General features: G+C 47.2%; 1 protein-coding gene across 6 annotated transcripts in view; it reads right to left on the bottom strand.

Annotated features, from left to right (window-relative positions):
* Positions 1 to 22,738, bottom strand: part of GLI2 (GLI family zinc finger 2) — a 197,109-nt gene that overhangs the window by 5,271 nt on the left and 169,100 nt on the right. For 5 of the 6 annotated variants that reach the window (XM_087733425.1, XM_087733427.1, XM_087733429.1 and 2 more), the window contains 7 exons: positions 22,079 to 22,292; positions 20,347 to 20,460; positions 16,838 to 16,969; positions 13,059 to 13,208; positions 9,188 to 9,352; positions 4,441 to 4,722; positions 975 to 1,311 (listed from right to left, as the gene is read on the bottom strand). In XM_087733425.1, coding sequence (XP_087589551.1) covers positions 975 to 1,311; positions 4,441 to 4,722; positions 9,188 to 9,352; positions 13,059 to 13,208; positions 16,838 to 16,969; positions 20,347 to 20,460; positions 22,079 to 22,292 — 1,394 coding nt within the window. The remainder of the gene's footprint in view (positions 1 to 974; positions 1,312 to 4,440; positions 4,723 to 9,187; positions 9,353 to 13,058; positions 13,209 to 16,837; positions 16,970 to 20,346; positions 20,461 to 22,078; positions 22,293 to 22,738) is intronic. The other variant, XM_087733428.1, reaches the window with a different exon arrangement.

The following is a 22,738-nucleotide window of genomic DNA, read 5'->3' as shown; positions in this document are numbered from 1 at the left end:
CAGACACACAAAGCCACCCTCAAATATTTTACGGGAATGATAGTGAATTTCATTTGCTGCCGGTGAATTCAAAGCTTCATCTCCAGCTCTGTGTTCATGCACAAAGAGCAAGAAGGCTGGGGAGAGAAGACAAGAAGTCCCTGCAGTAGAGTCTTTGTAATGTGTACCCCACTGATGCTCATCTGCTGAGGAAGTGCCTCCACATGGGCTTCTCTTAGTAGGAAAAAAGTAGGACTGGTGTGAACAGTGCCACAGGGATAGCACGTAGCTACAACCACAGCTGCTCACTGGGACAGATGCACAGCAGTCAGGGATAGGAGGCTGAGAGCCCAAAAGTTGACACTCAAAGGCTCTTCCCAGAGCAAACCAAGAAGCTCCAATATACTGAGCCCTGAGGTTTAGTATAACCCAGGCCCCATGCCCTGGGACATCTTAGCAAAGTTAGAGGAGCACTGAAGGGATCATAAAGATGCCTTTATCAGGAATCCTCAGCCAGCAGGAAGCTAGCATATGAAGCTGTAGGCAATAGCCAAGAGCTCTCGAAGTGACAAAAGGCCTGTCAGAGCAAGATCAAGGACAAAGGGCTTGTCTGGATGACTGCTGTGCTCCAGCAATCTCCCTGGAGGCACATCAGCCCTTGGGGAATTGTTACTGCTGGAACAAACCCAAGCAGTCTTGTGGAACAAGACTGGAACAGTGAGGACAGCTGTGGCTGGGTCCTAGACAAGCCCAGGAACAAGGACACAAACATCTCTGCATCCTTTCTAGCTCTGTGGCACTGAGCATCTGGGCTTCTGTTGCATATCACTAGACAGCTGTGTTTACACCCAAGCTTTCCATTTTACATAATATGTCTATCCAGCAAGGGCTGACTCAGAGGCAATAAGAAATGATCCTCCTCCAGGACAGACTCATGGTTATGAAACCGGAGTCAAACTCTGGAGGGTTCTTACAGTACATGGCCCAGGGCTTACCATTTCCTGAGATGGGAGGCAGCTTGGTGTTTCTGCCTTGTGGAGCTGGGCTCACCCATGAGCAGGAATCCTTAACTGTCTTGAGTTTCTCTTTCTTGAGCTGTTCAAGTCGTTGCATCGTCGTCATGTGTTTCCTTAGCTGCAGGCTGACTGCTGAATTACCAGATGAGACCGTTGAGTCCACAACAGGAGCACTGTCATCCAACGCCGTCAGATCTCCCAGACTTCCCCCGCTGTGCATGTTCATTTCTACTCCACTGTCATTGTTGTTGGTGCTGCCAAGGGGTGACGGCTCACTGCTGCATGACGACTGGCCGCCAGGACTGGACTGACACATCTTGGGGAAGGCAAAGAGGAGGAGTTGGGCAGGTGGAAGCATGGATGGAAAGAAACCAGGAGCCCTACATTCCCACTGGGTTCCACAGGTTTGGCCCTATCCCAGGCTCTCCCCTCTCTTGTTACCCTTCCCTGCTGCAGGATCTCAGCTCTACCAGAGGGCAGGGGCACCTTCCCTAAGGGGGTAGTGCAGAGCAGCACCTCACAGCTGGAAAAACTATGGTAGGTTCAACTGGAGAATAGAGAGAAACCAAATGCAGTTCCTCCAAAAGATTAAGGACAGACGCTTCTCGAAGAAAAGCAGTGCGTTACCTGGTTGTGCAAGGTATATTGCAGCAAGCACTGGCTTATCTAAGATAGGATCAAGGCCTAAGTATTTCAGACACAACGTATTTCTGTCTTTAAAATACCCTAATATATAATTAGGTTAGCTGACAAACTTCCCAGCCAGATAAAAACCTGGTTCACTGTTTGCAAACTCCCGGTTGCAGATAAGCACCGTAAATATTTATGTTATTTACATTAGGAATTGCATTTCACATTGAGTAGTTTATTTGCAGCAGACACTAAATGGTCTGAACTTGCTCTGAGGTAGCTGTTGCTGCTACCAGACAGGATGCCTGGCTTCTCCGCTTGAGGCCCATGCTCCAGAAACTGTCAGAAAATGGGAGTGCTGAAAAGGCAACATACTTTGCCCCAGGCCAAGGTGGGAGTGCAGGGTGATGTAGCGTTTTACTTTGCTCCATAGCAGCCCTTGTGGGCAGGGCTGGCTGGCTCTGATGGCCTCATTGCCCTTCAATCGGGATGACAGAGACTGCAATCCCAGGATTTAATGGCAAACTGTGATGCCAGGAGAAGGGTGGCAAAGGGAATCCTCGGGCAGTGTGTCCTCCCACTTTCTGCATGAAGCAAATATCCCCTGTCCCTCCCCATCGGTCTGCATGCCTTCGCCTCCACCCTGTGGGGGTTAGCTGGAGACAGGATGTCTGCAGGAGACCATGCTTTATACAGCTATTTTAATACAAAGGATTTCTTTGCTCACCTTAGTACCGACTGTCCTTAGGAATGTAGAGTAAGGAAGGGTAAGTGGGAATAAAGAACAGGTTGTTAGGACAAAGACAGCATTAACAGAAAGGACCATGTTAGTAAAAGGAGGAAGAGGGGAGTGCAGAATACAACACAAATTGCCAGCATCTCCCTCTCTCCCGTACCACGTCTTCTCTGCCTTCCCTCTTTGGGGGCCCAGGTAAAAACCCCTAGGAGAGACTTCCCACCCATCTCCATGGGTCTGGGATGAGACCCAAAGATGGGTCAAAACAAGGGGCCTCGAAGTGATGGGAACCAGTGAAGCATCTCACCCCTCCCACCACCCTGACCTTAACCAGGAAACAGGAGCTGGACATGGGCCCGCCAGGTCAGATGCCGCCCGTTAGATGTGCGCAAGTGAAGTACGCAGTGCTGGGCGGGGAGAATGGAGAAGAACATCTGTCCCATGGCCCTGCCGTCAGTGACATGGCTTGGCTGCAACCCTGGGAGTGCAGAGCCCTAGGAAAACAACCCCACACCTTTGGGAGAAACGGGGTGGGGAGCTGTGATTGTGTCCATGTTTTCATAGAAAAAAACAAAATAAAACACCCGGAGGAAGAGTATTGGAGAGAGGTCATTCTGTCCAGTGGTTCTCACACTCATTTTTTGTAACCCAATACAGAGCCTCATCACAGTAAAATTGTTCCTTTAGTCAATTAGAGACACTTTGGATGTGAAAATACTCAATTCCTTCCTAACTGAAACATGCTGCTCATTAGTAATTTGTCCAACAACACATCCCTTAACCTTTTTTAGAAAATCTTTGTAGCTCCAGGGCTTGTTGTTTCATAGGAATAACAATATTTTAGCCTGGATTCAAATCAAGAAAATATATATTTTGGAGCTCAAAGTCCTTCCAGCTGCAGTGAGAAGTCTGGGGACTATGTGAACACTCTCCTTTGCAGGTGAAGGACTTTTCTGATGTATCAAGCCCATACCCTGCCCCACTCTGAGCTGGTGCAGCAGACCAGAACTTTGGGTACGAAGGTGAAGAGAAACATCAAAAGGCAAAAGTGACCCGTCTGTTGCAATGCTCCATCTCTTCCACCTGAGGAGGAAGTGGGCTCCCTGTATGGGGTGGAAGAGGCTTGAATGCGTTTGGACCCATCACTGTACACACCTTGTTAGCACCATTAACCACACTACTGCCTACTGTGGAGCTCCTGTAATGGCCAGAAGGCTGATAAATGGTCTTTGCTTCAGCTGGTGGCCACTCATAGGGCTGTAAAGCATGATCACAGTTGACTGCAAGCCCATACTCTGTGGGCCACAGCAGTGCTCCCATGTTTATTCCTGGTTTCGCTCCCCTGCCCCATCATACCACTACAATTTTCTGTGGCCGCTGGGAGTTGTGTGTTGAACTTGTGTACTCCTGAACAATCTGCTCTAGCCAACCTTGCTTGAGCAGGGAGGTTGGACTAGATGATCTCGAGAGGTCCCTGCCAAGCTTAGTGATTTTGTGCTTCTGTGTATGGTGGACAGGACCAAGGAATTGAACTTGCTTTAAGATACCCAACAAAAATAAAACAGCTACTTTTATCCCCACTGGCTTCATCAGACAGACCACAACAGAGTTGTGCCAGCAAAACTGCTGTGCAGCAGCAGCCTGGAAAGAAAAACAGTGAAGGGTGCAGGGAGGAGGAGAAAAGGGAGTCCTTAAGCCAGGACTTCTGCTTCAAGAAGCGTTCATCAATCTACACCCTATGGTCATTGCTCAATTTAAATTGGTGAGGTAGGTAAAGCTCATTTGACCACAACACTGAGTTTTACCCACTTTCACAGCACAGGGAGGCCAAGCTCAACACTGGGCATCACGTGGCCCCCATGACTACGAGGGCGGGAATTTGTGATGCTGCGTAGGAAAGTGCAAAATATATTGGACTGTGCCCTGACCTGCAGTTTCATCTCTGGACTTGAACTCTAGGGTGTTGGCAGGTGAAGGGCAACTGCCCGGAGAGGTAAATGGCATGCAAGTGCTTCACGCCCCCATTGCATCACAGAAATAAGGGGCCGCGTCATTTCTGCCAAGAGCAACTGCTCTTACCACAGAATTCTCCGTTTTTATCGTTTTGACTTGTAAGCAATCTTCCATGCTCCTTGTGGTGCTGTTGGCCTCGGGGCTCTCCTCTGAAACCTTGCTGCTCTGCTTGGCGCTTGCCTCATTGTCCCCATTTTCCTTGAGCGGAGGTGGCCTTGGGTGAACATCATTGCGCTGCTTCTTTGTGACATGGGCATCAGGCCCGTGCACAGTCTTGACGTGTTTCCTGAGGGAACTAGGGTCTGTGTACCGCTTCGTGCAGCCAGGGATTTTACAGACGTAAGGTTTCTGTCAATACAAGCAAATCTTGGGTTATATTTAGAACAAGCCCAAATATTCCAGGTACAGTGTATGGGCCAAGAAAATACAATGAGCATAGTGGCTGGCAGCAGCAAAATGTGGAGCATCTGCTCCACAGGATTCTGTAAGACTGAGATCTCTAAGATGTGATATATGGGCTGCTGCTGATCCACACAGACCTGGCCAGTCATTTGATGTTGGCTAAACTCCTTGTTTTCAGTTTCTGGATTAAAAGACAGCTAAGAATTCATGAAATACTTTCCTAATATTACTTTCCCATGTACGTATTTGCTCGGGTGGCCACAGGAATGTTTCCTGATTATGGATGGGAGGGAGGTGATGTAGGGGACTGGCCATAACACATTCTCTCTGCTAAGGTGGGGTCTACACCGAGAAAATGTCTGGCTGATCAAATTCCAGCGAAACCAAGCCAGACTGGATTCACCCTACCCAATCTATCATACCACTCCAGCACCTGTCACCTTGAAATCTGCTATTGTGCAAAACAAACCACAGGCATGCAATGTTTTTTTCAGACGATAGCACTCTAGTCTCAAATTCATGAATCATTGATTGCAATAGGAAAACAAGGCTGAAGCCATGCTTCTGAAAACAGAAGTCAGCAAACAGATACTTTTCTTCTTTTAACTTTTTTTTTATTGAGTTTCCAATTCCAAAGTGTATTAGCGCTGCAGTTGTTTGAGCTGGTGCTGCTGCGCTGGAAGCTCTGAATTCATCACAAGTTCCGCTTTCAGCCTCACAGCTACTCTAAGTATTTTTCTGCCAACACACTAGGATAGATCCACAAAAAAACCCCAGATGAATGTTGTTTGAAGGCTACCCAAAATGACCATTCCTATTCTTTTTTTTTTAATCTGATTTGTAATTCATCCAGAAGCTTAAGTGAAAAAATACAAAGGAGTATATATTCTTTGCAGAAAGCTAGCATCATCACATGAAAAACACTGGAAGTCTGTTTTTATTCAAAAGCATGCTTCCTGACTGATCTTGGCACATCACTTGAACAAACTAAATCCTCGTAACACCCCACTGCGGTAAATATTTAATATATTTTAAAGCTGGGTAAACCAAAGCACAAAAAGTAAAATAGTTTGTTTATAAATCTCATGCAACCTTTTGGATGAGGCATTATAGAAATATTATTGCTGCTATTAAAACCTATCCTAAAGAACAGAACACCTACACCACACGTGCTAAAAAAACCAACATAAAACAGTTAAAGGATTTTTTATAAAGAATCTTTAGGCCCAATAGTTCTGATTTTTCACACACCAGTAATTAGGGTAACATAATCACTGTTGCTTGGACAGCAGACACTCCACCTAATGGGGTACAACCATCCTCTTCATCAGGCCATACCTCCTGCAACTGAACTGAGCACAACTGCTGTTTTGTTGGCCTGCCTTCATATATCCCCTGGGTTATCCAGATTCTGACATCTAATGCAGCATATGTCCTAGTGAAGTCAACAATTTCAATATCTCAGATGCCTCCCTTCTACTCCCATACACATACAGCATGATACTCCTTAGTGGGAGAACTGGAGAACTCCCCAGGCACTCAGCAGAACTGAACTTCTGCATTTTACCCTTGTGTAGCTTGAATTGGAGAAAATGTCACTCCAAGACTTTGGCTGGCTGTGAACTCATGCCACTCTTCTGTGTATGCACTGGATACTGGTCACAGGGTGAAAGCCCTTTTCCCAGGATTAACTTTGAAAGTATCCCCTGTAGGGATTCAAATACTCACTGAAAGTTCAAAATGAAATAGTGCATGTGACATTTCAACAATCAAACAAAAGCCAGTGTGGTGATATATCCCCAGCCCTGAACTTTGGCATGTTTGGACCAGACACCTACGTCCTGTCACACAATGACGGAGACAAATACAGGGAACCTGGAACTTCCCCCCTTAGAGAAGACATGGATGACTAACTGTGAAACTGTGGTGTATCCCAAGTAAACACTGCAAACAGAGGAAAATATTTAGTAGATAGCTAGGAACCACAAGAGAGTTACCAATGGGTAATGGGAAATATTCACAGCCACAAACTCCTGCTTTGCATCCATGTGGTTTTGTAAGCCAAGGTCTCAAGGTCAAGGTAGCAGTTTGCTAACCCACTGGTCACAGCCACAGCTGCTTGCAGGACCCTCACCTGGGTGTGCTGCCCAGTGCAATGAGCTTTGCCATGAGGGATGTTATCTGTTTGAAAGGATCATGCTATATGTTCCTCAAAAAGAGGGTGTCAAATATATGGCCCAGAGATTATATGCAGCCTACAGATCCACCACAAGTCTTGGGGCATGCCTGTGTTGCATCAAGGAGGGTTGAACAGCAGTTCAGGAATGAGCATGATCGCAAAATGTGAGATCATACAGAGCCATATGCTTCCCGTGATAAGGCTCAGCTGGTCTGGTACAAATCCTCCACTAGTGGCTATGCTGTTTCTGCACCTGAGAAGGCTTGGGCATCCTCCAGGGGAAGCAACAGCAGAGAGTAAAATCCCCATCTGTTATCTGAGTCTTTAATTTGTGTTGTTGGATGCAGCCTGTGCCAAGTGTCAGCATATTAGATCAGGGTCCACCATAGACAAAAAGTTTGATGCTCCTGCCCTACAGCCTCACCTTCTTGCGCAATGGGAACTCAAAGGAGCAGACCTTCAAGTGTGTCCAAGCTCTACTCAGATGAAGTCAGAAGCCATCCCAGATCCAGTGCAGCTCCTGATCTGGATCACTTGGGAAACTGAACCCATCAAGGAAACGACATTTAATAATACAGCCAAAGCCAAAATTCCACATGTAGGAACATGGGACGCCAGCTGGCCCAACAGAAGGGAAACTCTGGCCTGCCTAGGAAGGATCCTGGAAAAGCTCTAGGGATTCGAGCTCAAGTGATCTATGTGCAAAAAGTAGCTCACATACTGCTTCAGTGTGCACAAACTGGGCAGAGTGAGTCTGTACCCAGCACTGAAGGTTGTACCAGCAGCCTTGATCCATCCGCAAGAGAATCATTAGGGACGGAAGAGAGATGCAAAATTGATTTAAGGACAGGAAAAAATGCTGCAGTAATGGGAATATTCAGTGGCTTGATTGACTTATTTAGCTTATGAGAAAAGATGGAGAGTGACTTAACACTGTAGTGTTATGAGGTGGAAATAGCAACAATGAAAGGAACATTGGATCCAGCACTGAAGGAAGGCAGAGAAAGCATCCAGGGCTGGAAAACAAGCAATTTCTAATACGTGAAATGTGAGATTAAATCACAACTACCTACCTTTCAGAGGAAGACGCTTTAACAGAAAGCAAATGATGTTTTAGTCAAACACCAGTTACTGGGAATGCAGTTTGCTGAGCAGACGAGAGGTTGCATGTCTTGTTGGTCCCTCCTGGTCTCAAGGTCAGTGTAGCCTTAAACCAAGCCCAAACTACTCAGTGCCAGTGCGGATATGGGTTAATTTTAACCTGTGTCCTGCTGGGGAAGTGGCTTACTGAAGGACAATTCTGACATTTGGGTTCATACTCAAACCAATTCAAATAACACTGGGATCCAGGTTATTCATTGGGTCAATCTCAGCATCACACAGCATGGAAGGGCACCCTAGACTTTAAGTCCTTATTCTGACTCCAACAGATTCTCTGAAACCTACAGAGCTTTGGTTATCACCGACTGATATTATGCCAGAGACAGAAATACTCCCAGCCCTCTGTAGACATAGCATGTCTTTAAAAAGCTGCCATCCGTGGCAATTGTGTTCCATTCTCCAATAGTCTATATTTAACTGTTGCAAATTAGGCTACTGACTGAATTCTTCATGGCTGCAAACACTATTAGAACTTTGGAGTGTTGTTTTTTCTTCCCCTGCCAGCTAATTAGTGGTAATATAAATTTCAATCGTCGGCCTGGTTGATTGCAACAGACCATCACATGCGTTACAATAAAGGCAATTTCCTCTGCTCCCCAACTACTAATAGTGGGTCTTAATTAGCCAAGGTTAACAAAGCATTGCATTGTGCTCTATCATTGTACATCAAACGATGGAGGGAGTACTACTTCCAGAGCGTCAGGATCCAGGGTAGCTGTTGTACTACTGCAAGTCTGCTCCACAGTAATGTTAACCACTACATGCACAACTGTACAATCCTATTTGCGCTATTAAAAATTATAAATTTGGAAAATCCTTGCTTTAATTTCCAAAGCCGATTAAAAAGTTTGCATACTTTAACATCTGTTTATGATTTCAAATATGGCTTTCATAAATATAAAGCTAATGTGGTCTGGCTCTCCAGCAAAATAAATCCCATTAAAAAATAAGAAAAACCTCTCATTACACTAGGTTTCTTTTTACATGAGTCCAGTGTGTAAAGTGTATTTTTATTGTCAGCAAAATTAAAAAAAAAAGCCCTCGGTTGAGCTGCGGTGAGCCCAGGCTTACCTCATTGGAATGTGTCCTGTTCTGGTGCTTGGCTCTGTCCGAGGCATTGGAAAAGGCTTTATTGCAGCCTTCGTGTTCACAGACATAGGGTTTTTCTCCAGTGTGGGACCTCAGGTGTGTCTTTAAGTTCTCCAGGCGGGAATAGGCTTTAGAGCAACCCTCAAACTAAAATAAAAAAACACAAGAAGAGTGATTAATTAACCAGAAAAATTTGATTTTCCCCCTGCCTAAACCCTTCTCATCTGTTTCTCATTCTTTCTTTTTTTTATTCTGTTTAAAGGGCTTGTGTTTTAGGGAACAACATCCACTTTGTTGGGAGAATTCGCTTCCCTAGGCAGGCTGAGACTTTCAGTAGTGAGTCGTATTTAAGGTGCTGCTCCTTGTTGGGTACCCACCTGACATTTCAACAAGAGACTCTTTTTTCCAGCAGGATCGAACACCCCTCCACTCCTCCCAGGGCTCTCTTAGCCCCTCCTGCCATCCCTCTGCAGATAACACACTCAGAAATGGAGGCCCTCTCCTTCCCACCCAGAGAACTGACGGCTTCTCAACAGTTTGACCAGCCTTGCAACTTCACTAGCACCAGTGCTGGAAAGGCCAGACCATTCTCTAACACACAAGCAGAAATCTAGCAAGCTTTGAAGTTTCCCAAATTACAGCTTGGGTCTACTGTCAGAGGATGCTGTGGTCAGGCCGTCTGACATTACCAGTTTAAAAAACAAGACTCTCAGTCTTGAAGACAGATGGATTTTTGGATGACAAAACAGGCCAGGAACCTTCCTTCTGGAAGGAAACCAGCTGCCCACACAACGAGAAGGAGCAGCTTGGGAGACATGGTGAGGCTTCAGGAGATGCAAGTCCTGCCACCCTCCACTCTGGTTGGGCTGGAGGCTTCTCCCTGCACCTGCCCTGTCTGCAGCATGGGAGGATTTCACCTCAAATCAAGGAGGCTGTCTTAAATGCTCTTTGGCAAAACAAGCGGGAACTTACACTGGAAGAGGTTTTAAGAACTGCAAGGCTCCCTTCCAGATTCTAGCCAAATGCTGCACTCGCTGTTCAGCTGGGAGTGTTGAAAAGCCCATGCTGCACTTCTTATGCAAGCACCTTAAAACAGACTTTACTTTTCAACAAGCAGCCCCTCCTGTTGTAATGTATGCAAACCACAAGGTGTATTTTAGTCAGATCCCTTAAACATGTCTGCAAGTTCAGTGACAGGACTTCACATTGCTATGTTTGAGTCTTGGCCAGTGAAGAAACTGGTGTCATAGCAGGACAGATGCCACAGCTCAGTGTCTGATTTTGCTGTGGGCAGCTGAGTGGTCCTACATGTCCAGAGATCTGGCCCTTTTCGGCAAAGGCCAAAGGCATGTAGTAGCAACGCTACCTGTCTCCTTGTGCTCCACGGGCATAGGACTTGCCTGCACTGCTAAGGAGTGAGGCAAACATGCAGCCATGAAACCCATGAAGCACGTAGGCATGGGCTGATCCCATATAACTTTGTGGTGCTGGAAAAGAAGTAGGGTTACTTAAGTTTCCCTTTAAGGTCTAGCATAGGGGTGGTGGACATAAGGCAAACTTGCTCTGCTCTCTTGAGATATCCAGATCTCTTCAAGGACAGTAGGAGCATCCTGCAAGAGCTGATTCCTTCCACAGCTTTGTTGGGGTGGGATGGATCTAGTTCCCCTTCCTCAGACAACTTTCATTAGCCCATTTGGCCCATAGAACATGCCGCAACTTTGAGGTAGCACAGCATACTCCTTTCTTCTCTTGTCCTCTGCAAACAATCCTTTACAACTCAAGTTGCTTACGGTTATTGAAACACATCATTCCACTTGCTGGAAAACAAAGGGAACTCAGCACGAAGCAACTGATGTCCATTCTGGTTTTGCTGGATACTGACACAAAAACACAGTTATTAAAAGCAAAAGTACTGAGGCCACATTTTCAAACAAGAGCTTCTCAGCAAAGCAGCCTGTGCGTGTTCAAAGCAGTTGTTCCCACTCTTACGCGTGGATTTGATTATGTCAGTGGGAGTTCTGGCTGTCGTCTGTTGAAATAATCCTTGACCGAATCCCAGGCTGCAATTGGGCTCATCTGTAGCTTTATGTACACCACAAACTTCTTGTCTGAAACAAATGGCGCTTTGAAAAATCACTGCCAGACTTGGACAAGGAATGCTCTGCCACCGAAGGGCACCATCTGCAGAGCTGCCATGTACCCCAGGCAATAGGAAACTGCTGGTAGTCCAGTTTGGGGAGAGTTGCTGCAGCATATTGCACATGGAGGGACTGCAGTTCTCCAGGAGGCAGAGGATGACTTGAGAATCAAACACACACAGCTTTGCCATTGCTCCAGTGCAACACAACTGAGGCTCAAAAGAGTCAGGATTGTGCAGCGGTGCTTTTTCCTGCTCCATTACAGCACTGAAGAGGATGCAGTCCCTGCTTCTTTTTGTCTTCTGAGTCTCTCTACCTGCAAGGGCCGGGCTAGACTTTCCCTCACTGCTCACTTTGTAGCACACCAACGATCAATATTCCTTCATACTTTTAAGGAAGATTGGTAAAGCACTAGAACTGGGAAAAGTGCTTTAGAAGATTAAAACAAAGGACATGGCCCTGTGCCCTGGGGAGCTTATGCTCTAAATTAAATGAACACAGGGCTGGAAGATTGATACAGGAGTCATGCAGCAAGCAAATCATACATATCCTAATATTTGTAAGCAGGAGCTGGGGCAGAGCCAGGGAGGGAGTAGGGCTGGAAGTGACTAATGGAGCAGAAGAGGAGGAAGATATGGGAGGAGGGCTCTAACATCTGCTGAGCAGAAAGAGAGACGCATCCCTGAGACTCTGAGGAGAGGAATGGTGTAATGCTGACAGCGGAGGAGGTATGAAAAACTGGCAGGAGGAGAAGGCAGGGAGCAGAGGATATCAAAAGACAGGGATGGACCTTTGGGAAAAAGGAAAAAGGGCTGAAGCATATGTGGAAAGAGACGGTGAACACCTCTCCTCTCCTAGCAGTTGGCCACAGCCACTAAACTCCACAGCTCGCTTCTCTCTTGTGCCCCTCATCAGGCATCCTTGGCTGCTCCACATCAGGCAGCGGTGTGGTGGGAGACTCCATGCGTGAGGGCAGATATGGGCTTTAATATCTCGAGGTTGAGGAGGAGGTGAGCCCAGCTCTCCTATGTGCTAGATCAGCCTGTACCCACAGGGCTGAGATACGAAATAGCACCCCATGCTCTTCCTCAGGCAGTGTTCAACACTAGGCACAGTGCTGCTTGATGCAGAAAGTCTGGGGACTGAGCTCCTCTTGGGGTTTAAGCACCCAGGGGTTGACCTCACCTCTGGATTAAGAGAGCAGAAGCAGGAGGTGTTGGCCCAGCTCCCGAGGCTGGGAGGAGGCTTGTCTGCACACTTGGGTATGTGGGTGAGGGAAACTTGCAGCCCCAGCAGCTGTACTGGGTGATGATGAGTTAGACACAACCAAGGTTAGCTGGTTCCCCAGAGTGTGGTATTATTGAATTGCCTTCTTGGATGCAAGCAACTAAATTGGCTGGTTTTCCACCTTAAGTGACTTGTCCTGAGTTGCTCTGGAACTCTGTGGTAGATCTGAACCCATTTTCCCCAAGGAAATGCAGTTTTGCCCACTAACACCTTGACCATCCTCCTTGACCACTTGCCCTGTCCCTAGGGTGTAACCTGCAAGTAGCTATAACCTGGACACAGAGAGCTGGACTGGCCCTGAGCTGGGTGCTGGCTGGGAGACCCCTGCTTGAAGCTATGCCTGTGTCTGCACACACGTATGTGTGACCATGAAAGTCCAGTGTCCCACTTGCCAAGCTGAGATGCACCGTGTGTCCCTGCCAGCTCACCGTACACTTGTGTGGCTTCTCTCCGGTGTGCCTTCGCATGTGCACCACCAACATGTACTGAGCCTTGAAGGGCTTCTGCTCTCGTGTGCAGTCCTGCCAGCGGCAAACAAACTCCTTCTTCTCCCCATGGATGTGATCGTTGTTGATGTGCTGGTAGGAGAGAAAGGAGAAGCAGGTCACTCCTGAAAGAGCTGATGCCAGCAAAGCACACACAGTGGTCCGAAAGCCAGCGGTTCCCTCCCCAGGTGCACAGATAACACCAGGGACACGGGAGTCAGCTCTGTGGTCTGGTGTGCCCTGCAGGAGAAGGCACCCAGCACCCAGCACACCAGGCGCTGGGTCCAAAGCAGCTATAAATGGGAGGTTTGCAAAAGCAATGAGGACCCATCGTGCCAGGGAGAGAGAAGCCCTCTCAGTGTCTCCCAAGCTGCCTGATGCCACTGTTGGGGAGGATGACAGAGTCATTTCTGTCTCTGCCGAACCCTCCTGTGCAGCATTTACACAGCTGGGACCCTTTCCTGGGGTGCTGCTGGAGGATGGGGGAGAGGAGGAGACAAGCCTTGGTTGGACTCAATGATCTTAAAGGTCTTTTCCAACCTAAATGATTGTATGATTCTGTGATTCTAAGCCTGCTTGCGCGCCAGCCTGTACGCCGGCCCTAAGACATCCACCTGCTGTCTGGCAGGAAATGACAGCATCTGCGAGCTATGCGCCAAGGAAAGCTCTGTGGCCTCAATTACTGCTAATTACTTGGGTCCACAAAATCCTACGATGGGGTGTTGAAAAGCCAGACCCAGAATGGTGCCTTCATCCATCCTGAGAGGAAGACAAGGGTTGCTTTCCCAGCCCGGGGCAGATGAAGCCATGCCGAAAATAAACAGAGATGGAGACCAGTCTGTCGGCAGTGCTGTTCCTGCGGCAGCCTTGTCTCTCTGAATGGGGTCTCACTGCCAAAAATAATGCCTGTCCTCACTCCTGTGTTTTCAGCATTCACTGACAGGAAATCCTAAAATAAACCACTTTGGCTTTGGGTTTTGTTTTTTTGCACTGAGATTTTTTTCCAGCCCCCGCCTTCATCCCCCCAGCCAAGGCCAGGCACACACGTTGTGGCTCAGGACGAGACTTTCTCAGGGTGGTAGTGCAGCACGAGGACACAAAAACACATTAAAACAGAGTCATTGGCCTTCACAGTCCCAGTTGAATCCAGCCCTGGCATTTTGTATGCCACGGCCCAATGCTGGGGACAGGGACCTGCTGCTTGGGGCATCAGGTCTACCCAGGGGCAAGAGGAGGTGCGTGGAGCTCAGCTAGTCCCTTGGGCACCACAGGTAAACACCGACAGCCAAAGTGGTGTGCCGGGAGGGTCTGGGGATGCTGGGTTTGGGAGAGGTTTCGGATGGGTTTGGAGCTCAGCTGCCTACGGTTCTGGTTTTCTAACACGACAACAGTGTAAGATTTTAGCCTCAGATGGTGGAAATCTGGTGAATCCCCGAGGAGACCCATGGACACACTAAACCAGCTCCAGACCAGACTAAGAAGATACATCTCTTGGCTCTGTCTGTGTAGGAGTCTGATTTGCAACCAAGGCAGTGCTAGGAGTGAGGGAGTGCACTGGCTCACCCTTTCGGTCCTGCTTGGGCCAGAGGAAGACATGTTTGTGGGAGCGGGACTGTAGTCCCCCTTCAGGCTTATTAACTCACTGTCTGGGCAACATCTGCTTCCCATCACATGGTGGAGGAGCAGTTGCACAACTCACCACACTTCAGCTATGGCTCCATAGCCCCCATCAAACCCCAACGTGGCCTGGCTTTGCTTGGGCTTCTCTCAAATTGTGAGTGTGACCTTCGAGGCTGGGAGCAGCAGCGGTGCTTGCAAAAATATGTCCTCACTCTTGCTTCTCCCTGTTGACATGCACTTCTCCCACAAGCTCATTACCCACTGTGCGTGGGGAACGGACGCTGTGTGCCCAGGTACTATGCTCTGCACACAAACTAGAGTTTTTCTATGCATGGTGGGATGCCACCTTCTCAGAAGTTGGCCCGCGACATCTGTATTTCATTTGCATGTGTATTTTGGGCATCCCAAATCCACAACCCCATGTTGCTAGTAATCATAGTACAGAAGCCTCCGTTTTTATAACCTTCCAAATTTAGGAAAATCTTGGACATTCCATCAAATATTTTTCTTTGGGTTCTCTCTGGAAATAAATTGTGCTGAGCTGCCTGGATCTGCCCTGCACTTTGCTCTGGGCAGAGTTAAAGAGTTTTTCTTATGTCTGAGAGGGAGATGCACAAATACTGCTGGACAAATGTGAGCCCAGCCCATCTGACAGGGCTGCTGTGGTTTAACCCCAGAAAAGCAACGCCCCATGGCATGCAACGTGCAAGCCATTAAGCACCTTATCACTCATTTGGCCCTGAAAACCATTTCCAAATCCGTCTGTACTCAAGGACTTGTCGCACTGGACCAGGGACTTCTGGCAGAGGCGGGCACGTGCTAGCCTTAGATGGAAGAAGAGTACATGCCCAAAATTACCCTTTAGAGTGTGGTCCCGCTGGGCTAAGATAATGTTTGTGTGCAGAGCTTGGGGAAACAGAGACTGATGTCTACTTAGTGGCATCTAAACATGACTAAAATGAAGATATACAAAAAAGGATGACAGCAGACACGAGCTCTCAGAAAGAGGGCTACACCTGAATCGCACACTGGTGGCCCCTGGCAGGCTTGGAGCCAGGCTGAGGCAAGCAGCAAAAGGCTGAAGGGAAAGGAGAAGATAGTAGCTTCTGTCACAAAATTTGCTCAATCCAACATTTTGCTGCAAGCAGCAGGGCTGCTGGGGCTGGTGAATCCCCAGCAGCTCTGGGTTGGCTTCAAACAAACGGGGCTTACACCACAGACCCAAAATGAGGACTGGGAGGGTGCTAGGCTGGGGGCAGGATGGGGCTCAGACGAAGATCACGTCTGATTTCACAGGGACTTGCTCCGACTTCGAGGGATTTGTTGACCCCAGAAGCCAAAGGAAACCAAATGGTGGATTCCCAGGTGAAGCAAAGCACACAAAAGGTTCTTGGAATTAATTAGAACTGAAAATCTGATTAATGACTTGGTTTGGGGATCCTTCAGAGAGCAGTTTTGACACTGGTTTGGGGACATCACTGTGATTATGGAAGCCCTATTTCCCAATTTTTAAAAAAATCAACCCACTTTCTCTATTTCAGGCCCTGCTGGAGACACTGGAGCATGTCTCCAAACTCTGGAACTGCTCTATTTTTGTGGGAGGGATGAGCTGAGCAGATCAACAGCCCCTAAGTGATATGGCCCCACAGCTCATGCTACAGCAGCATAAAAGGCTTTCATGGCCTGGACAAGGACTGAGGACAATATGGGTGATCCCTGACCCGTAGCTGGTGTAGGTGGGTGGGAGGGCTCAGTGAATACAGCCAGGGAAGAGGGAAGGCCTCAGTCCCCTTCCTCATTTTCTAATCAGGTCCCCTGCACGGAGCCTTCTGTCATTGGGTCATGCACAGGGGAGACCGAAACTGCAGCCTCAGCAGCTGAGAAGAGGGCAACATCAAATAATCTACGAGAGGCTTCCTGCAGCTAAACTCCTCAGGGAGCAGCGACCTGCTTTGGCAGTGTTTACACACCGTATCTCCGATTTGCACCTTTAGTAGCTCCCAGAGTGAGCTCTGGCTGTACAGCAGCTAGTGATAAAAAATGAGGACAAGTGCACAGAAACCCAAATTTATCGCTGGGGTTTCCTCCCAATCATTACTCACATGGACGAGCTGCTCTTGAGTGTCATATTCCTTTGTGCACCCTTCCCAGTGACAGTTTGTCTCATAAATAACCTCAGGCTCCTGTTTACATTCATCCTTATCTAGATCTTCTTTCAGGTCTGTCAGATGCTCCTGCAACACACAACGGTGCATTGTATAAAGTGAACTTCTTTCATCTGAATTCCTCCGTCACTCATAGATTACAGGGCAGGTATCAACTGATCACAAAACCGTGCTCATTGTGGCAACATAACATCCTTGATTACTGTGAAATAATGAGTTACAGAGTTTTGGTAGAAATGGATCAGAGTTAATAACAAGACACGAAACACCCCGAAGCCACGGTTGCAGCGCTGTCTGGCTCCAGCCAGGTCGTGGGCAGTAGGAGGAAAGGCTGGAGAAAGGAACAGGCTGGCTTTTGACCTTTGGTTTCATATTTTGTTGGAGTAAAACTTCTGATTTTGGGGGAGTGGGGAAATATGAGCATGAAGAAACACAGAGCAGCCAGAGCCTAGTGGTTATCACACTCACCTGACATGGGTTGGGGAGGGGGCATCCTGTTTTCTACATCTTTCAACAGATGAGAAAATTATGCCTAACCCTTACCTAAAGATTTACGCCACAGGGTGCTCCACAGGGACAAAGTGGTGAGCTCCCAAAGCACTCCTCTGACATCGGCAAATTTGGGAAGCTTGAGCAAGACCCCACGATGAGTGGGTTGCAGAGCAGAGCTCCAGGGTCTCTAGACTCATAAATGAGTTAGTTTAATGCTGAGCACGCTATGAGCTCTCTCCTTAACTTCTTTGTCTAGCCAGCTCCTCAGTGCTAAATGAAGCACAGACGATTTTTTTTATGGCTGCTATGAGGATTAAAGCATTGACAACTACACAATAATGTAACATACAACATAATTAGTACAATCCAGAGGTAAGGACAACTGTTGCCTCTGTGTGTGTCAGACACTTGTACTACAGACAAGGCAATCAGCAGCCAATATTGACTTGGGAATTCAGCAATACAAAACCCTGCAGGTTTTGACCCCCTTCATTCCCTTTGCTCCTAATTACTACTACTGCCCAGCACAGAGCATCAGGGCAGCTTTAGACAGGAGCGTCTGGGGTGACTGGCCACGTCAGACACTCTTCTTCATGACCTGATGCTCCAGTTGGCCCCATAAGTGTGTAGACACAGCCAGACCCACCTCAAACTGCCTCTGACCTGCCCAAATGGACCTTTCTGTCTGCCATCTCCTTCCACACCAACACCTTCCCGATGCCTACTGAGGGGCTGCAATGATTAATGACTTAATGGCGTTATACGGCTTGGAAAGTGAGATGTACTGTACAAAAGTTCAACAATTTTCATTAACTAGCTCATGACATACATGCCAGCTGTGACTTTTCAATTCAAAAGTTTAGACATGGAGAGGAAGAGATTTGTTTTAATTAGCTCTTAATTTGAAAAAAACCCCATATTGTAAGGTGGCTCTTGGGACAGGAAACTGTAGTAATTTACAGAGACTTCTGGAGATTCAAACTACATCACAGCCCAAAGCAATAGTCTAAGAAAGTTCAAACAGCGGCTTCTTTTTCCTGCAATTCCTATTTGGTTGAGCTGTGAACATTATTTTTGTTGAAACGTTTCTCTCCATGCAAAGTGTGGTCTCTGGAAAAGTGAAATTTTCTACTAAAAATCTTATTTTGCCAAAATTTTTATACTTTCTGTTGGAAAAATGAAATTGAAACCAGTTTAATTTCTGGCTAATTCAATGTTAATCTGAATCTGTACTGGAGCTATTGTGGTATCGTAAGAGCACAGTAACTCAGGTCCCTCATGCCTGGTGCTCTACTGTGTCCCACAAATCTTGTCTGGACTGCATTTTTGTAGTGCAAGCCATCATGGGAGATACTGTCTGGCCAAGGATTTTAAACACCCAAACCACAACTCACATGAGGCTTTTCCAGTACAGCATTTCCAAAACAAAACATGCATGCTTTTTTTGGGATGGCTGAGCCTCATAGTCTGCAAAAAATGTATCAGTCAATAATTAACTGACTGTAACTCAACTTTTCAGCACAGTCTCCTGGAGAACAGGAATCCCCAAATTTAATAAGTTGCTGTCACTTAGAACAACTGAAGAGGAGACACCCACTATGTTCGGTCTTTTAATCTGTTCTCCTTGCCAAGAATGGGGTGTCTTTTACAAGGTACTTTCCAGTAATTTCCCAGTGGTGCAAGACGTGAAGCCTACATTTCCCCTGGGGTATTACTTCACAGGTCTCCTCATTAGGATCTATTAGACAACCAGTGTGCATTTTCCTTCTCTTAATTTCACCTTGCTATTCTAGTCAAGCCTCCTTGCACCACTTTAAACAATTCTCCCCCTTCTTGCAGTCCATATTTCACATAAGGGTCAGTGGATGAGCCGGGCTAATGCTGCCCAAGCACTCCCTGCTGTTGGGTGCACACCTCTTCAAATTGGAGCAGAGAACGGAGGATGACAGCCGTCAAGCAAGCAGCTGTCTGTCCCACAGTGCCTCTGCTACAGATGATTGAGAAAGGAGATGATGGCTTTCAGATCTTTTTTCATTTGCTGCAAGAAATAAACATGTGGCTCTATTAGCCTGGGTGGTGGCCAGATTGGTTTTTCAGGGCATGTGCTTTTGCAGCAGCGTGTAGATGCACTCCTAAACTCAAAGCTCCAGAGAGATGCCTCTTTGCCCTAATCGTGCTGACTACAGCATGTTTATCTTTCCCTGATATGCTATCTTCATCAATTTTACCAGCCCCCTGATGACTGCACACGTTGCTGTCCCCATGCATCATGCTGAGACCTGCTCCTGAACCAGGGCAGAAGGAGAAATTTGTCATCAACTCTTCCATTCGCTTGACAATAACACAGCCCAATATTTCATGAAAATGAAGTGCCCAGAGCACTCCTGATAGTTTACAGTTGTGATAAAGGACGGTCAGATGGATACTGTCAGCCATTAAACAGTTTGCAATCACAGAGCTCCAGAAAGAAAGCAAAGGCCTTTGGGCCCTTCTTGGTGTCAAATGTTGTGTCACCAGCATAAAGGATGTTTCTAGGAGCAATTCCTTGTTGAATCCAGAAGTCGTCCTTTTTTTGCAAGCCTTCTACCTACATGCAAGATTCCCTCATAATCTATGTTTGCTCTGAGACACTAATGCTGCTTGCTTTGCAGCACAGAAGACATCATTTTTAAAGTTATGATGCTTGAAATATTCCCTCCCTCCTTCTTTTCTATCCAAGCCCAGCAACAGCAAGCTGAGTCCCAAGCACCCATCGAATGCTTCACTCAGTCACTGCAGCTCTGCCTTGTACCTTGCTGGGCTTCCCACTCCAAGAGACACCCGCCTGCCTGGCAGACTTTGATGCCTTGCTCCCAGTTGCAGCAAAAGGTGTCAAGAGCATAATTTCCAAAGACAACGAGACCCAGCAGCTCGTTGCCTCATCCCCACAACACGTCTTGCACCAATAAGGTTACCTGTGTGGTTGGGGATGCTGGGGCCAAGCCCTCGACTTCAGTCTTGACTTTGCTGCGCTTGTTAATTACTGGATTGACTGTGCTGCTCACGGCCGACTCGCTGCTCTGCTTGCTCTAGGAAAGAAAACCAAGCAAGATATGGCACTGGGATTTGGGATGAGAGACAGACTGCAGCCCACCTGTTCATTAAAAATTAACTGAAAAATCAGTCAAGGTTGAACTTCAGGAGCGGCCGGGGACAACGGGGTATTGGCCTGCTGGCCGTAATTGCCATGTGAGCTTGTGCAAGGCAGAGAGATGGAAAAGAGGGAAGAATCAAGGACAGTGTCAGCTTCTGCAGGCTCACCAGTGAGCGGCCTCACTGCTGCTGCTCCGTGACAGAGCGATCCAGTCCCTGTCAAAGCCATCAAAACCTTATGCAACCCCCACCCAAGCCATGAATTTGTTTCTCAATGCGATGAAATGATTTGTTGAGAAAATGAATTCCTGGGGGGAGCAGGGACTCTGGTTACATGCGAGGGCTCCGGCGTGCTGGGTGCATGAAAGGCTATCTGTATATTTTGCTAAGCTTTTAAAAAATGAGAACAACTTCAGGAGAAAAAAACATCCCATTGTATGTGCATAAAATTGGAACATTAACATTTTAAATACACTCTTGCTAATTGCTCAAGATTGATCCTGCAAGTTATTAAACAGAGGCATAACTCCTGCCAGCCACATTACTTTGGTAGCCAGTTTGTGAGAAGAAAACAAAACCAATCAATCAAATAACCTTCAATAACAAACAGAGTTTGCAGCACAGCAGCCATGAGAAACCCTAAAACAATAAACCAGTCTGAAAGGTTCAGTATGATACAACTAAAACAACAATTTGAAATGAGTGTGAAATGAGGTGAAATAAGTCTTTGGGGAGAAAAGCAACTGCAATTTAAACTTCCAAGGAATGAAAATGGGAAGGAAAAATGATTAAAAATGTGCTAGACATATTCACTAAACCCGTGCATGTGGAGGGCTTGTGCACACATGCATGCGCCTGTGTGAACTCACAGGTATTTGCAAGGACACATTTGAGGTGTGGGATTTCATACACATCATGGCATTTCTAGTTTTCAAAATCTGGCCCCGGGTTTTGTAAACCTTAAACAGTAAAAACCAACAGCAGGAATACCCCAAGAGAGAAAGCTACTGGAAAAGAAGGAACAATAAGTAAAATGGCTAGAGGTCCTAGGTAGGATGCACTTATTTGTTAAAGAGGAAAGGAATAAGGTGTTTTAAGACCATCGGCATGGTTCACATCAGTAGAAAAAAGGAAGGAGGGATTGGTGAAGGAACTGATGTAGCTTGGTTCACTGTGCTTGGGTGCTTAGCTGGCAAAACACTCCAGCATGTACCAAATTACCTCGATTTCAATAGCACATAATGTGTTCAAGGAACTTTGCTGCCTGAGATGACCTGCATATCATGTTTAACGCTTCGATGGATCAAGGCCTTTGGCTCCTGCATGGGTAGGTACATGTGTCTGCAAGGAAGGGAGGTAGGTGCAAAATTTGGCTGTGACTAGTCCAGAAATGCTTTGCCAGGAGGAAGAAAAAGCAACGTGAAGGGAGAGTGTGAGTAAAAAGAGAGTGGGTAAAACCCCCACAGCCACCATGAAGGGTAGCACTCATCCCACGGAGAATGTGCCTCATTTCCCCATGCCATGCACGGAGAGAGCCAGGATGGCCGTCCATACCTGGCTGGAGTCAGAGATGCAGTTGCTGTTGCTGCTGATCTGTGCCGGCGGTGGGTTGACGGAGATGACCGCCATGTGCTGCCGTGGGGGGAAGGTCGGGGACGGCTGGATCAGGGGAGGAGTGTGTCCGAAGGCTGAGCTCAGGCCTCTCTGCTGGGTGAGGATCTGCTGGTACGTCACAGGGTTAATGGGGTGGGGGAAGCTGAACGCTGGGCTGCAGCAATAAGAGGAGGAAAAATTATGAGGAGTTATTTTAAACAATATTTATCACATTGGCTAGCAACTGATTCAAGTTTGGCTTCCTGGAGACTCCAGAAGACAGGCTGCAATGCCCCAGCTAGATGCTTCAGTGCCATGATAAGCCTGACAGCCTGCTTTACTGCAAAGACAGGATTCATCTTGTTTGTCCCTCAGCAAACTTGTGCATCATTTCGACCCACATATCAGACTGATTGTAATTTCTTTGCTTCCTATGTTTAAAAACAGCTAAAGCCTTTGGCAGGGAGTGCAGAAGAGGACGGGGCTTGGACACATCTGGCTTTGCAGCCCCCGAGGCTCCTGGGTTTTCCCAGGCAGACCTAGTCTGCAGACTCGCAACCTTGGGGTTATGCTACCCTGGATATAAAAAACAGCATCACCTGGCTCACCTGGCACAGATCA

The sequence above is a fragment of the Nipponia nippon genome, unplaced genomic scaffold, assembly GCF_047370975.1.
Source record: "Nipponia nippon isolate SJK-2023a ecotype South Korea unplaced genomic scaffold, ASM4737097v1 scaffold_5, whole genome shotgun sequence".
In the NCBI taxonomy this organism is placed as follows: domain Eukaryota; kingdom Metazoa; phylum Chordata; class Aves; order Pelecaniformes; family Threskiornithidae; genus Nipponia; species Nipponia nippon.
This window is presented reverse-complemented; position numbering and strand designations above follow the sequence as displayed.